Source organism: Ranitomeya imitator, chromosome 9 (genome assembly GCF_032444005.1).
Source record: "Ranitomeya imitator isolate aRanImi1 chromosome 9, aRanImi1.pri, whole genome shotgun sequence".
NCBI lineage: Eukaryota > Metazoa > Chordata > Amphibia > Anura > Dendrobatidae > Ranitomeya > Ranitomeya imitator.
This window is the reverse complement of record NC_091290.1, coordinates 103497572-103512640: the sequence shown is the minus strand read 5'-3', so window position 1 is coordinate 103512640 and position 15069 is coordinate 103497572. Positions and strand designations below refer to the sequence as shown.

The 15069-nt window shown below is 41.9% G+C and overlaps 1 protein-coding gene and 5 non-coding genes across 6 annotated transcripts; all 6 read right to left on the bottom strand.

Moving 5' to 3' along the window:
- Window positions 1–5680: 5680 nt before the first annotated feature.
- TRNAQ-CUG (transfer RNA glutamine (anticodon CUG)) lies at window positions 5681–5752 on the bottom strand. Its single transcript has one exon. It is a non-coding gene; the product is annotated as a tRNA-Gln (tRNA).
- Window positions 5753–6415: 663 nt separating this feature from the next.
- TRNAS-UGA (transfer RNA serine (anticodon UGA)) lies at window positions 6416–6497 on the bottom strand. The gene has a single exon. It is a non-coding gene; the product is annotated as a tRNA-Ser (tRNA).
- Window positions 6498–7265: 768 nt separating this feature from the next.
- On the bottom strand, window positions 7266–7337 carry TRNAQ-CUG (transfer RNA glutamine (anticodon CUG)). Its single transcript has one exon. It is a non-coding gene; the product is annotated as a tRNA-Gln (tRNA).
- Window positions 7338–7999: 662 nt separating this feature from the next.
- TRNAS-UGA (transfer RNA serine (anticodon UGA)) lies at window positions 8000–8081 on the bottom strand. The gene has a single exon. It is a non-coding gene; the product is annotated as a tRNA-Ser (tRNA).
- Window positions 8082–9584: 1503 nt separating this feature from the next.
- TRNAS-UGA (transfer RNA serine (anticodon UGA)) lies at window positions 9585–9666 on the bottom strand. The gene has a single exon. It is a non-coding gene; the product is annotated as a tRNA-Ser (tRNA).
- Window positions 9667–10132: 466 nt separating this feature from the next.
- Window positions 10133–14090, bottom strand: LOC138648623 (zinc finger MYM-type protein 1-like). Its single transcript, XM_069738409.1, has 2 exons — window positions 13770–14090; window positions 10133–12786 (listed from the first exon to the last, which is right to left on the bottom strand). Exon 2 carries the CDS (start codon window positions 12773–12775, stop codon window positions 10133–10135), a length of 2643 nt encoding a protein of 880 aa, XP_069594510.1. The 5' UTR covers window positions 12776–12786; window positions 13770–14090.
- Window positions 14091–15069: the final 979 nt, after the last annotated feature.

Genomic DNA, 15069 nt, shown 5'->3' with positions numbered 1-15069 from the left:
ATAGTAAATGACCCCCCCTTTGTCACCCCCATAGATAGGGACAATAAAAAAAATAAAGAATTTTTTTTTTTTTCACTAAGGTTGGGGTAAGAACTAGGGTTAGGGTTAGGGGTAGGGTTAGGGGTAGGGTTAGGGTTAGGGGTAGGGTTAGGGTTAGGGGTAGGGTTAGGGGTAGGGGTAGGGTTAGGGCTAGGGTTAGGGGTAGGGGTAGGGTTAGGGGTAGGGTTAGGGCTAGGGTTAGGGTTTCGGTATGTGCACACGTATTCTGGTCCTATGCGGATTTTTCCGCAGCGGATTTGAAAAATCCACAGTGCTAAACCGCTGCCGATTTATCGTGGATTTACCGCGGTTTTTCTGCGCATTTCACTGCGGTTTTACAACTGCGATTTTCTATTGGAGCAGTTCTAAAACCGCTGCGGAATCCGCAGAAAGAAGTGACATGCTGCGGAATGTAAACCGCTGCGTTTCCGTGCAGTTTTTCCGCAGCATGTGTACAGCAATTTTTGGTTCCCATAGGTTCACATTGAACTGTAAACTCATGGGAAACTGCTGCGGATCCGCAGCGTTTTCCGCAGCGTGTGCACATACCTTTAGAATTAGGCCATGTGCACACGGTGCGGATTGGCCGCTGCGGATCCGCAGCAGTGTTCCATCGGGTTTACAGTACCATGTAAACATATGGAAAACCAAATCCGCTGTGCCCATGGTGCAGAAAATACCGCGCGGGAACGCTGCGTTGTATTTTCCGCAGCATGCCAATTCTTTGTGCGGATTCCGCAGCGTTTTACACCTGTTCCTCAATAGGAATCCACAGGTGAAATCCGCACAAAAAACACTGGAAATCCACGGTAAATCCACAGGTAAAACGCAGTGCCTTTTACCCGCGGATTTTTCAAAAATGATGCTGAAAAATCTCATACGAATCCGCAACGTTGGCACATAGCCTTAGAGTTGGGTTGGAATTAGGGTTGTGGTTAGGGTTAGGGGTGTGTTGGGGTTAGGGTTGTGGTTAGGGGTGTGTTGGGGTTAGGGTTGTGATTAGGGTTACGGCTACAGTTGGGATAAGGGTTAGGGGTGTGTTGGAGGTAGAATTGAGGGGTTTCCACTGTTTAGGCACTTCAGGGGGTCTCCAAACGCAACATGGCGCCACCATTGATTCCAGCCAATCTTGTATTCAAAAATTCAAATGGTGCTCCCTCACTTCCGAACCCCGACGTGTGCCCAAACAGTGGTTTACCCCCACATATGGGGTACCAGCATACTCAGGACAAACTGCGCAACAATTACTGGGGTCCAATTTCTCCTGTTACCCTTGAGAAAATAAAAAATTGCTTGCTAAAACATCATATTTGAGGAAAGAAAAATGATTTTTTATTTTCACGGCTCTGCGTTGTAAACGTCTGTGAAGCACTTGGGGGTTCAAAGTGCTCACCACATATCTAGATAAGTTCCTTGGGGGGTCTAGTTTCCAAAATGGGGTCACTTGTGGGGGGTTTCTACTGTTTAGGCACACCAGGGGCTCTGCAAACGCAACGTGACGCCCGCAGACCATTCCATCAAAGTCTGCATTTCAAAAGTCACTACTTCCCTTCTGAGCCCCCACGTGTGCCCAAACAGTGGTTTACCCCCACACATGGGGCATCAGCGTACTCAGGAGAAACTGGACAACAACTTTTGTGGTCCAATTTCTCCTGTAACCCTTGGGAAAATAAAAAATTCTGGGCTAAAAAATTATTTTTGAGGAAAGAAAACGTATTTATTATTTTCACGGCTCTGCGTTATAAACTTCTGTAAAGCACTTGGGAGTTGAAAGTGCTCACCACACATCTAGATAAGTTCCTTTGGGGGTCTAGTTTCCAAAATGTGGTCACTTGTGGGGGGTTTCTACTGTTTAGGCACACCAGGGGCTCTGCAAACGCAATGTGACGCCCGCAGACCATTCCATCAAAGTCTGCATTTCAAAAGTCACTACTTCCCTTCTGAGCCCCCACGTGTGCCCAAACAGTGGTTTACCCCCACACATGGGGTATCAGCGTACTCAGGAGAAACTGGACAACAACTTTTGTGGTCCAATTTCTCCTGTAACCCTTGGGAAAATAAAAAATTCTGGGCTAAAAAATTATTTTTGAGGAAAGAAAACGTATTTATTATTTTCACGGCTCTGCGTTATAAACTTCTGTAAAGCACTTGGGGGTTGAAAGTGCTCACCACACATCTAGATAAGTTCCTTTGGGGGTCTAGTTTCCAAAATGGGGTCACTTGTGGGGGGTTTCTACTGTTTAGGCACACCAGGGGCTCTGCAAACGCAATGTGACGCCCGCAGACCATTCCATCAAAGTCTGCATTTCAAAAGTCACTACTTCCCTTCTGAGCCCCCACGTGTGCCCAAACAGTGGTTTACCCCCACACATGGGGTATCAGCGTACTCAGGAGAAACTGGACAACAACTTTTGTGGTCCAATTTCTCCTGTAACCCTTGGGAAAATAAAAAATTCTGGGCTAAAAAATTATTTTTGAGGAAAGAAAACGTATTTATTATTTTCACTGCTCTGTGTTATGAACTTCTGTGAAGCACTTGGGGGTTCAAAGTGCTCACCTCACATCTAGATAAGTTCCTTTCGGGGTCTAGTTTCCAAAATGGGGTCACTTGTGGGGGGTTTCTACTGTTTAGCCACATCAGGGGCTCTGCAAACGCAACGTGACGCCCGCAGAGCATTCCATCAAAGTCTGCATTTCAAAACGTCACTACTTCACTTCCGAGCCCCAGCATGTGCCTAAACAGTGGTTTACCCCCACATATGGGGTATCAGCGTACTCAGGAGAAACTGGACAACAACTTTTGGGGTCAAATTTCTCCTGTTACCCTTGGGAAAATAAAAAATTGCGGGCTAAAATTCATTTTTGAGAAAATAATTTTTTTTTTTTATTTTCATGGCTCTGCGTTATAAACTTCTGTGAAGCACTTGAGGGTTCAAAGTGCTCACTACACATCTAGATTAGTTCCTTTGGGGGTCTAGTTTCCAAAATGGGGTAATTTGGGGGGATCTCCAATGTTTAGGCACACAGGGGCTCTCCAAACGCGACATGGTGTCCGCTAATGATTGGAGATAATTTTCCATTTAAAAAGCCAAATGGCGTGCCTTCCCTTCTGAGCCCTGCCATGCGCCCAAACAGTGGTTTACCCCCACATATGGGGTATCTGCATACTCAGGACAAACTGGACAACAACATTTGTGGTCCAATTTCGCCTATTACCATTGGCAAAATAGGAAATTCCAGGCTAAAAAATCATTTTTGAGAAAAGAAAAATTATTTTTTATTTTCATGGCTCTGCATTATAAACTTCTGTGAAGCACCTGGGGGTTTAAAGTGCTCAGTATGCATCTAGATAAGTTCCTTGGGGGGTCTAGTTTCCAAAATGGGGTCACTTGTGGGGGAGCTCCATTGCATAGGCACACAGGGGCTCTCCAAATGCGACATGGTGTCCGCTAACAATTGGAGCTAATTTTCCATTCAAAAAGTTAAAAGGCGCGCCTTCCCTTCCGAGCCCTGCCGTGTGCCCAAACAGTGGTTTACCCCCACATATGAGGTATCGGCGTACTCGGGAGAAATTGCTCAACAAATTTTAGGATCCATTTTATCCTATTGCCCATGTGAAAATGAAAAAATTGAGGCGAAAATAATTTTTTTGTGAAAAAAAAGTACTTTTTCATTTTTACGGATCAATTTGTGAAGCACCTGAGGGTTTAAAGTGCTCACTAGGCATCTAGATAAGTTCCTTGGGGGGTCCAGTTTCCAAAATGGGGTCACTTGTGGGGGAGCTCCAATGTTTAAGCACACAGGGTCTCTCCAAACGCGACATGGTGTCCGCTATCGATGGAGATAATTTTTCATTCAAAAAGTCAAATGGCGCTCCTTCCCTTCCGAGCCTTACCATGTGCCCAAACAGTGGTTTACCCCCACATGTGAAGTATCGGTGTACTCAGGAGAAATTGCCAAACAAATTTTAGGATCCATTTTATCCTGTTGTCCATGTGAAAATGAAAAAATTGAGGCTAAAAGAATTATTTTGTGAAAAAAAAGTACTTTTTCATTTTTACGGATCAATTTGTGAAGCACCTGGGGGTTTAAAGGGCTCACTATGCATCTAGATAAGTTCCTTGGGGCGTCTAGTTTCCAAAATGGGGTCACTTGTGGGGGAGCTCCAATTTTTAGGCACACGGGGGCTCTACAAATGTGACATGGTGTCCGCTAAAGAGTGCAGCCAATTTTTCATTCAAAAAGTCAAATGGCGCTCCTTCCCTTCCAAGCCCTGCCGTGCGCCCAAACAGTGGTTTACCCCCACATATGAGGTATCAGCGTACTCAGGACAAATTGGACAACAACGTACGTGGTTCAGTTTCTCCTTTTACCATTGGGAAAATAAAAAAATTGTTGCTGAAAAATCATTTTTGTGACTAAAAAGTTAAATGTTCATTTTTTCCTTCCATGTTGCTTCTGCTGCTGTGAAGCACCTGAAGGGTTAATAAACTTCTTGAATGTGGTTTTGTGCACCTTGAGGGGTGCAGTTTTTAGAATGGTGTCACTTTTGGGTATTTTCAGCCATATAGACCCCTCAAACTGACTTCAAATGTGAGGTGGTCCCTAAAAAAAATGGTTTTGTAAATTTCGTTGTAAAAATGAGAAATCGCTGGTCAAATTTTAACCCTTATAACTTCCTAGCAAAAAAAAATTTTGTTTCCAAAATTGTGCTGATGTAAAGTAGACGTGTGGGAAATGTTATTTATTAACTATTTTGTGTCACATAACTCTCTGGTTTAACAGAATAAAAATTCAAAATGTGAAAATTGCAAAATTTTCAAAATTTTCGCCAAATTTCCGTTTTTTATCACAAATAAACACAGAATTTATTGACCTAAATTTACCACTAACATGAAGCCCAATATGTCACGAAAAAACAATCTCAGAACCGCTAGGATCCATTGAAGCGTTCCTGAGTTATTACCTCATGAAGGGACACTGGTCAGAATTGCAAAAAACGGCAAGGTCTTTAAGGTCAAAATAGGCTGGGTCATGAAGGGGTTAAGACTTTGACCTCTTCATAAGGTGGATATGGAGTGGGTCCATTCCAAAAACATCCTGAAAATTACTCTGAAAATGCTGAAAACACTGAACAAATTCATTTCCATGTAAAAAAAGACTTGCTGTTCATATGATCGGGCTTTTGGCGTCTTTTAACCACATCAAGTTTCCAAAAATTCCAAGCGGTTAACTGAAATAAGCATATCTATCTTCTGGTATTTTTCATTTAGAAGTGCTCCATACTTATAATACAAGTCAATGGCTAGGTTAGAAACACTCCTTAATGGTTCCTAAGTGACTTTTGGTGCATTTTGTGAGCTGCAAAGCAAAGCCTCAAAAACAGACTCAAAAGATGCCCAAAACAATTTTTAGAAAAACACCACCAAAAATGGTGGTGTTTTAAGTTTCATTAATCCTGCTTCATAGGTAGCTTTGGCCACAGAACTCACAGTGATCACTCCATGTATGCTTGGAACATTGAAATCTTTTTTTGGCTTTTGGTATGTTGATTTTAACTTTCTCTTTTTATGTTAAACCTTGGGAACAGGAGAACACAGTGTCAGTGGAAAAATTGAAACATGTGTATGAAAAACTGCCCAGGTTCCACTGAGATTTGAACTCAGATCGCTGGATTCAGAGTCCAGAGTGCTAACCATTACACCATGGAACCACACACAAAAAAGACTTGGCTGCAGTTTTGTGTTCTGGAAAGCACAATTGAACTCATGAATCATGGTGAAAACAGGCTCTAAAGCTGTAGTGCAAATCTACAATTAATACACAATGGTAAATTAATATCTCCTAAACTTTTATTCCACAAGTGTGCCAAGGGTTCCACGATATCTCAGCAAGGACAGTTTTAAATGTTGATAAAAAGTGACTAGTAAAAAGAGTGCTAGATCTGTTACTTGGAAAAAGAGCAAGAACAAAATTATTTGCAAAACTTATACTGTTAGAAAGCTGTTCATCCAGAAGTCGCTAAAAATTTTTCATTGTGTGGTAAAAGGTTTCATCCAAGAGATAATTCAAGGTTGTTGCAAATCAAAGTGCATGTCCCAGTACATCTACCGCAACAATGGTCTGTGGCCGCTAGACAAAAGCGGGAGAAGCACCACTTACCTGGTGCCACACTCACGGTGCTTCTTTTGATTAGCGGCATGATGCACATGAGATGCAGCGCCAGATCGGCTTATGGAATGTACATCCAAAAATCTAATCAGTCTGATTCTTGAAAACCGTTCCTGAGTTTGCATATCACTGTCATGGGGGTAGACAAGGAAACGCGCAAATTAATCTACTCAGGTAATCAGTCAAAAAGATTTAGGAACATATACATAGTCGGCAGGATTTGAACCTGCGCGGGGAAACCCCAATAGATTTCAAGTCCATCGCCTCAACCACTCGGCCACGACTACTCAGACATTAACATTTGATGAGATTCACACACCTTTTCTTATAGCACCATGATCAAGATCAGTGATTATCCCTCTGGAAAATATCTCAGAAAATAGAAACAAAATTCTAGGTCCCAGTAAAAATGTAAAAATCTGATTTCGAGTCATCATCAATGGGAACCATGTACAGTTTAAGACTTTGACCTCTTCATAAGGTGGATATGGAGTGGGTCCATTCCAAAAACCTCCTGAAAATTACTCTGAAAATGCTGAAAACACTGAACAAATTCATTTCCATGTAAAAAATGACTTGCTGTTCATATGATCGGGCTTTTGGCATCTTTTAACCACATCAAGTTTCCAAAAATTCCAAGCGGTTAACTGAAATAAGCATATCTATCTTCTGGTATTTTTCATTTAGAAGTGCTCCATACTTATAATACAAGTCAATGGCTAGGTTAGAAACACTCCTTAAAGGTTCCTAAGTGACTTTTGGTGCATTTTGTGAGCTGCAAAGCAAAGCCTCAAAAACAGACTCAAAAGATGCCCAAAACAATTTTTAGAAAAACACCACCAAAAATGGTGGTGTTTTAAGTTTCATTAACCCTGCTTCCTAGGTAGCTTTGGCCACAGAACTCACAGTGATCACTCCATGTATGCTTGGAACATTGAAATCTTTTTTTGGCTTTTGGTATGTTGATTTTAACTTTCTCTTTTTATGTTAAACCTTGGGAACAGGAGAACACAGTGTCAGTGGAAAAATTGAAAAATGTGTACGAAAAACTGCCCAGGTTCCACTGAGATTTGAACTCAGATCGCTGGATTCAGAGTCCAGAGTGCTAACCATTACACCATGGAACCACACACAAAAAAGACTTGGCTGCAGTTTTGTGTTCTGGAAAGCACAATTGAACTCATGAATCATGGTGAAAACAGGCTCTAAAGCTGTAGTGCAAATCTACAATTAATACACAATGGTAAATTAATATCGCCTAAACTTTTATTCCACAAGTGTGCCAAGGGTTCCACGATATCTCAGCAAGGACAGTTTTAAATGTTGATAAAAAGTGACTAGTAAAAGAGTGCTGGGTCTGTTACTTGGAAAAAGAGCAAGAAAAAAATTAATTGCAAAACTTATACTGTTAGAAAGCTGTTCATCCAGAAGTCGCTAAAAATTTTTCACTGTGTGGTAAAAGTTTTCATCCAAGAGATAATTCAAGGTTGTTGCAAATCAAAGTGCATGTCCCAGTACATCTGCCACAACAATGGTCTGTGGCCGCTAGACAAAAGCGGGAGAAGCACCACTTACCTGGTGCCACACTCACGGTGCTTCTTTTGATTAGCGGCATGATGCACATGAGATGCAGCGCCAGATCGGCTTATGGAATGTACATCCAAAAATCTAATCAGTCTGATTCTTGAAAACCGTTTCAGAGTTTGCATATCACTGTCATGGGGGTAGACAAGGAAACGCGCAAATTAATCTACTCAGGTAATCAGTCAAAAAGCTTTAGGAACATATACGTAGTCGGCAGGATTTGAACCTGCGCGGGGAAACCCCAATGGATTTCAAGTCCATCGCCTTAACCACTCGGCCACGACTACTCAGACATTAACATTTGATGAGATTCACACACCTTTTCTGATAGCACCATGATCAAGATCAGTGATTATCCCTCTGGAAAATATCTCAGAAAATAGAAACAAAATTCTAGGTCCCAGTAAAAATGTAAAAATCTGATTTCGAGTCATCATCAATGGGAACCATGTACAGTTTAAGACTTTGACCTCTTCATAAGGTGGATATGGAGTGGGTCCATTCCAAAAACATCCTGAAAATTACTCTGAAAATGCTGAAAACACTGAACAAATTCATTTCCATGTAAAAAAAGACTTGCTGTTCATATGATCGGGCTTTTGGCGTCTTTTAACCACATCAAGTTTCCAAAAATTCCAAGCGGTTAACTGAAATAAGCATATCTATCTTCTGGTATTTTTCATTTAGAAGTGCTCCATACTTATAATACAAGTCAATGGCTAGGTTAGAAACACTCCTTAATGGTTCCTAAGTGACTTTTGGTGCATTTTGTGAGCTGCAAAGCAAAGCCTCAAAAACAGACTCAAAAGATGCCCAAAACAATTTTTAGAAAAACACCACCAAAAATGGTGGTGTTTTAAGTTTCATTAACCCTGCTTCATAGGTAGCTTTGGCCACAGAACTCACAGTGATCACTCCATGTATGCTTGGAACATTGAAATCTTTTTTTGGCTTTTGGTATGTTGATTTTAACTTTCTCTTTTTATGTTAAACCTTGGGAACAGGAGAACACAGTGTCAGTGGAAAAATTGAAAAATGTGTACGAAAAACTGCCCAGGTTCCACTGAGATTTGAACTGAGATCGCTGGATTCAGAGTCCAGAGTGCTAACCATTACACCATGGAACCACACACAAAAAAGACTTGGCTGCAGTTTTGTGTTCTGGAAAGCACAATTGAACTCATGAATCATGGTGAAAACAGGCTCTAAAGCTGTAGTGCAAATCTACAATAAATACACAATGGTAAATTAATATCGCCTAAACTTTTATTCCACAAGTGTGCCAAGGGTTCCACGATATCTCAGCAAGGACAGTTTTAAATGTTGATAAAAAGTGACTAGTAAAAAGAGTGCTAGATCTGTTACTTGGAAAAAGAGCAAGAAAAAAATTAATTGCAAAACTTATACTGTTAGAAAGCTGTTCATCCAGAAGTCGCTAATAATTTTTCATTGTGTGGTAAAAGGTTTCATCCAAGAGATAATTCAAGGTTGTTGCAAATCAAAGTGCATGTCCCAGTACATCTGCCACAACAATGGTCTGTGGCCGCTAGACAAAAGAGGGAGAAGCACCACTTACCTGGTGCCACACTCACGGTGCTTCTTTTGATTAGCGGCATGATGCACATGAGATGCAGCGCCAGATCGGCTTATGGAATGTACATCCAAAAATCTAATCAGTCTGATTCTTGAAAACCGTTCCAGAGTTTGCATATCACTGTCATGGGGGTAGACAAGGAAACGCGCAAATTAATTTACTCAGGTAATCAGTCAAAAAGCTTTAGGAACATATACGTAGTCGGCAGGATTTGAACCTGCGCGGGGAAACCCCAATGGATTTCAAGTCCATCGCCTTAACCACTCGGCCACGACTACTCAGACATTAACATTTGATGAGATTCACACACCTTTTCTTATAGCACCATGATCAAGATCAGTGATTATCCCTCTGGAAAATATCTCAGAAAATAGAAACAAAATTCTAGGTCCAAGTAAAAATGTAAAAATCTGATTTCGAGTCATCATCAATGGGAACCATGTACAGTTTAAGACTTTGACCTCTTCATAAGGTGGATATGGAGTGGGTCCATTCCAAAAACATCCTGAAAATTACTCTGAAAATGCTGAAAACACTGAACAAATTCATTTCCATGCAGTGGCGTAGCTAGAGCTTTTGCCGCCCGGGGCCGGTCCCGAGTTTGGCGCCCCCCCCCCCCCCCCCCCCGACTCAATACAAAGGTTACCAAAAATAGTCAGGACAACACGCACAGAAAAAAAACTCTTTATTGTTTAACTGAAACTTTAAATTGTCACTTTGGGAGTAAAGTTGATTTCAAATATTTTAGAATTTTACTTTTCTTGCCTTTCTGTTTGCAAAATCGTTGATAACATCATCAAAGTCTATTTCTTCACTCAGCTGATGTTCAATAGACAGAATGGCCATATTTCCTAAACGCATGGCGCTCATTGTGGATCTTAGGTAATTTTTAATCAGCTTTAACTTGGAAAAACTCCTCTCACAAGTAGCAACACTTACAGCAATAGTAAGAAAAATGCGAAGGAGTATGACAATATTTGGAACTGAGTTCTCTAGACTATATTTTACAATAAACTGCAACAGTTCAAGCGGACTGTCCTCCTTCCATGTCTCTTTTTTGTCTTGTGTAACAGCAACATAAAGAAAACTTTTAAGCCTTTTTCTCTCAATGAGGAACTCTTCCTTATTAATATCATCGTGATCTTGATTTAGCTGACACTCATACTTATCGTCCAAAAGGTGTGATGGAGTAAGGAAGGCATATTTTTCAGCAAGAGCATGAAGCTGTTGAAATCTTGTTGTGATTTCTTGGATCACTCTGTCCAACGAAAGGTACATTTCTCTCATCAACTCCGTTTCATATGGCAATGCAGCGTCTTGCGATTGTTCACCTGCCATCTTTTTCTTCTTTCTAGAGCGGCGATCCATATCTATTCCCAAATCTTCACAAATTTCTTTTGCATAAGCTACTGAATGCTTAACTAATTCCTCTCTGTTTTCTGTTAAAAATGCTTTTAATGCTCCAAGTTTTGTGTCACATTGTTGGATATTTAATCCTTTGGTCTGTAGGTAGACCTGTGTGTCATTAATTTCTTTAAGCACAGATTCCCACAGGCCAAGAAAGCACAGGAAGGAAAAAGATTGTAATGCAACAAGTAACACACCAGCATCTGACCTGGTAACTCTATTTTCTTCTTCACCAGTTAACTGTTCTACAGCCTGTAAAATTTTGGAGTAATTTTTTTTCACTGCACTCACAGCATCTCCCCGTGCACTCCACCGAGTTTCTAATACACGCTTGACACTTTGACCAGTGACTGAAATCAGAACATCCCAGCGATGGGTAGAAGAAGAAAAAAATGTGAACAAACGCTCCACAGTTCCAAAAAATGTAACCGAACTCAGTGCAACAGAAGCTGCATGTACACCTGCCAAATTCAGTGAGTGATTTGTACATGCAACAAATTCAGCTTTTTTGTTTATTTCCTTAATGCGTCTCTGAACGCCAGTATGTTGACCAGCCATTACAGCAGCATTATCATATGCTTGTCCTCTACAATTTTGGATGTCAATTCCGTATTTTTCTAATTGTTGCAAAATCACAGTTGAAATACTCTCTGAAGTTTTACCTTTTATTTCAATAAAATCAACAAATGATTCCACAACCTTAACTTCTTTCCCATTGATCATAACGTAGCGTAAAACTTGGCACATTTGATCCTTATGAGAAATATCAGGGGTGCTGTCAAATATCATAGAAAAATACTTTGCTATTTTTACTTGCTCCACAACTTTGCTTCTTACTTTCCCTCCCAAAATTTCTATAAACTCATTCTGAATTGTAGGAGAGAAATATGATGTAGCAAACTTTTTTCCAAACTTGATTCTTAGAATATGTTCACGTAGCACTGGATCATATTTCGCCAACAAATGAACTAATTCTAAAAAATTTCCCTTTTTTCCAGTTGATTCAGGTTCGTAATCAGTCTCATGATGGATTACTTCTCTGTGACCCCGTAAAGCCAAATTTTGTTTAGCAAGGAATCTAATGATATCCAACAATCTTGCAAGTATCTCCCTCCACTTCTTCACATTATTTTCTACTTCTTCCTGTACTTTTTTATCAATTGTTACGCCACGTTGGAGTCCAATTTCTAACTCCTTCCATTTTGTGAAACATTCTACATGGGCCACACTAGATTCATGGTTGTATACTTTAGGATTAAGTTTCCACCATGTGTTGAATCCATTCACTGAATCAAAATTAGACTGACTTGTTTCTGCATCTGCAAATAGTCTGCAACAAAAGCAGTAAAGGGCTTTTTTGGAAGGAGAGTACAGCAACCATGACCTCAACATTTTTTCATTATTTGGCAGAGTTTTAAAAAACCAGTTGCGTGTAAGTTTTCTGTTTTGTCCCTTGATTGATGCTCCCTCACGAACCACTTCAGCAAAGTCTGAGTCTAGATGCTGAACCACTGATGCACCTTGACGTACCAGTAAGATCCTTGTATCATCATTAATTTTACTTGGCCAAAGACCAACATCCTTTAAATCAATAGCAGGAATATTTTGATCGTCACACTCCTCATTGCTTCTTGAAGTTGAAGGAGCACTTGGGTCAATGTCTTGGTCATCACACTGCTCATTGGTTCCTGAAGTTGAAGGAGCACTTGGGTCAATGTCTTGGTCATCACACTGCTCATTGGTTCCTGAAGTTGAAGGAGCACTTGGGTCAATGTCTTGGTCATCACACTGCTCATTGGTTCCTGAAGTTGAAGGAGCACTTGTGTCTGATGCTGTGAATTTAGGAATCTCCTCAGCAACAGGAGTAGTAGTATCGTGGCTGAGATATTTTAGTAGTGCACCTTCATTTTTTTTCAATTCTTCCTCCTTAGCCTTTTTCTTTTTTCTAAACATTGCACCACTTTCTTTTCTTCGCTTCATTTTATCTAAGCCTAACAAAATAACAAAAAAATAAAGTTAGGTCAGACAAGGGCCCGGGCCACCAGGATGGCACTCCTGTAGCCGGCATAAGAGCGGGACTGGTTGCAGACACTCCAGCATTCCCAGAATGACTTTCTGCCTACGTCTGGGTGCTGCTACACACAGTCCCGCCCTCCCACCAAATGACCAATCGGCCCGGCAGCGGAGTAAGTTGGTAAAGCCTGTACGCTGAATTTGAATTTTCTATGATGCATTTTTTAGAATAAAAAAAATGCAGCAGAAATAAGACCTCAGATCATGGACAAGTTAAATTCTTTCGCCGAATCGCCGGTGAATGTTACCATCACATGATCGGGACTGCTGCTGCAAAAAAAAAAAAGGTCTGCTTACCACCAATGTGACCGCTGGGACCACAACGCGATTGCTGGAACCACCAAGACCTCTGGGACCACCAACGTGACTGCTGAGACCTACAAAGCTTTTTTTGCTCAACTCTTTTTTTTTTTTTGCTCACACAGGGTTAATGCCGGCGGTAACGGACCGCGTTATGCCGCGGGTAACGCACTCTGTTACCGCTGCTATTAACCCTGTGTGACCAAGTTTTTTACAATTTACAACAATAGTTAAAACATCTAATGTCAAAAATAATAATAAAAAAAAAAAACCATTATATACTCACATACGCCGCTTTTACCGCTCCTCGCGAGACAACCGCCACGTTCCGTTGGCATAGATCGTCTGGCAGAAGGACCTGCCGTGACGTCACGGTCATGTGACCGCGACGTCATCACAGGCCCTGCGTGCCTAAAGTATAAAGTATAATGGGGAACACCTCGTTCTCCCCCCCCTCAAAAAAAAGTATAAATAGATAAGAAAGTCTGAAGGACCCTAAAAGTGGTGTGTAAAGAGAAACTGCAAATGCATAAATAAAGTGCATAAATGCGGCCTCCCCCTTATCACCACACCGGGCGGCTGCTGTCCGGCGGTTGCTCACCTCAGCCTGGTGCGATCCTCTCTGCCTCTGATCTGATGTGATCTGCTGCTGTGCGGACGCTCAGAAATCCCCGGTGCTTCCTGGAATCGCTGCAGTGACACTGACAGGAGATCGAAAGTGAAAGTTACGGGTAATATAATAAAAGATGCGAACTCGGCTTCAGGAAAATGGCCACCGCGATCTCCATCTGCACACGCGCGGCATCCCGCGGCCATTTTCCTGAAGCCCCGGGAAGCCGAGCACTACCATCTGTGCATGCGCGGCCTCCGGAAGATGGCCGCCGCCAGCGATAATCCGTGGTATAGCGCAGATCGCGCTCGTTTTCTTCAGCCAGCGCCGGCTGCGGCCCGGTGACCCACCCCCCGCATTGTGCCGCCCGGGGCGGCCCGCCCCCCCTGCACCTCCCTTCCTACGCCACTGGGAGTATAATATGGAACCTGAGTGTTAGCTTTCGGCAGATTATGGCAGGACCCACTTTTAACGTCATAATCACAAGCATTTTATCTGGAACTCAATCTAGACCCAAAAATATTAAATTAATGTACACCGTATTTATTTTCTCTTAAAAAAAAAAGAAAATGCAAGCTAGGTTGTTATAAGTAGAACTAAGGGTACCGTCACACAGTGGCATTTTGATCGCTACGACGGCACGATCCGTGACGTTCCAGCGATATATCCGTGACGTTCCAGCGATCTCGCTGTGTCTGACACGCTCCTGCGATCAGGGACCCCGCTGAGAATCGTACGTCATAGCAGATCGTTTGAAACTTTCTTTCATCGTCTAGTGTCCCGCTGTGGCGGCATGATCGCATGGTGTAACAAAGGTGTGCACGATATTGTATACGATGTGCGCATAGTAACCAAAGGCTTCTACATCGCAAATACGTCATGAAATTTTCGCTCCAGCGTCGTACATTGCAAAGTGTGACAGCAGTCTACAACGCTGGAGCGATATTGTTACGATGCTGGAGCGTCACGGATCGTGCCGTCGTAGTGATCAAAATGCCACTGTGTGACGGTACCCTAAGGGTAAAAAGATAATACCCCGCACTGCTGTTGTAGTTAGACCCTATTATCCAAACAACCCTTTGTTCAAGAGAGGACCGACAAAATTCCTTTATATAACAACGGGGTGCAGCTTCTGCAGAACAACATGAAAGTCCAAGAGAAAAAGGCAAAAAAAGTGCACTTACCCGAGTGTGGTGGTCACAATTTTTATTCGGACATTTTTCAAAATATGCAGGGAGGGATGTGAACAAAGCGGACAACGGCCGTTTCGTGCCTCACCTCAGCACTTCAA

Excerpts from the sequence above, each read along its gene's own strand:
- LOC138648623 (XM_069738409.1), bottom strand. The coding sequence starts at position 12,775 with ATGAAGCGAAGAAAAGAAAGTGGTGCAATGTTTAGAAAAAAGAAAAAG.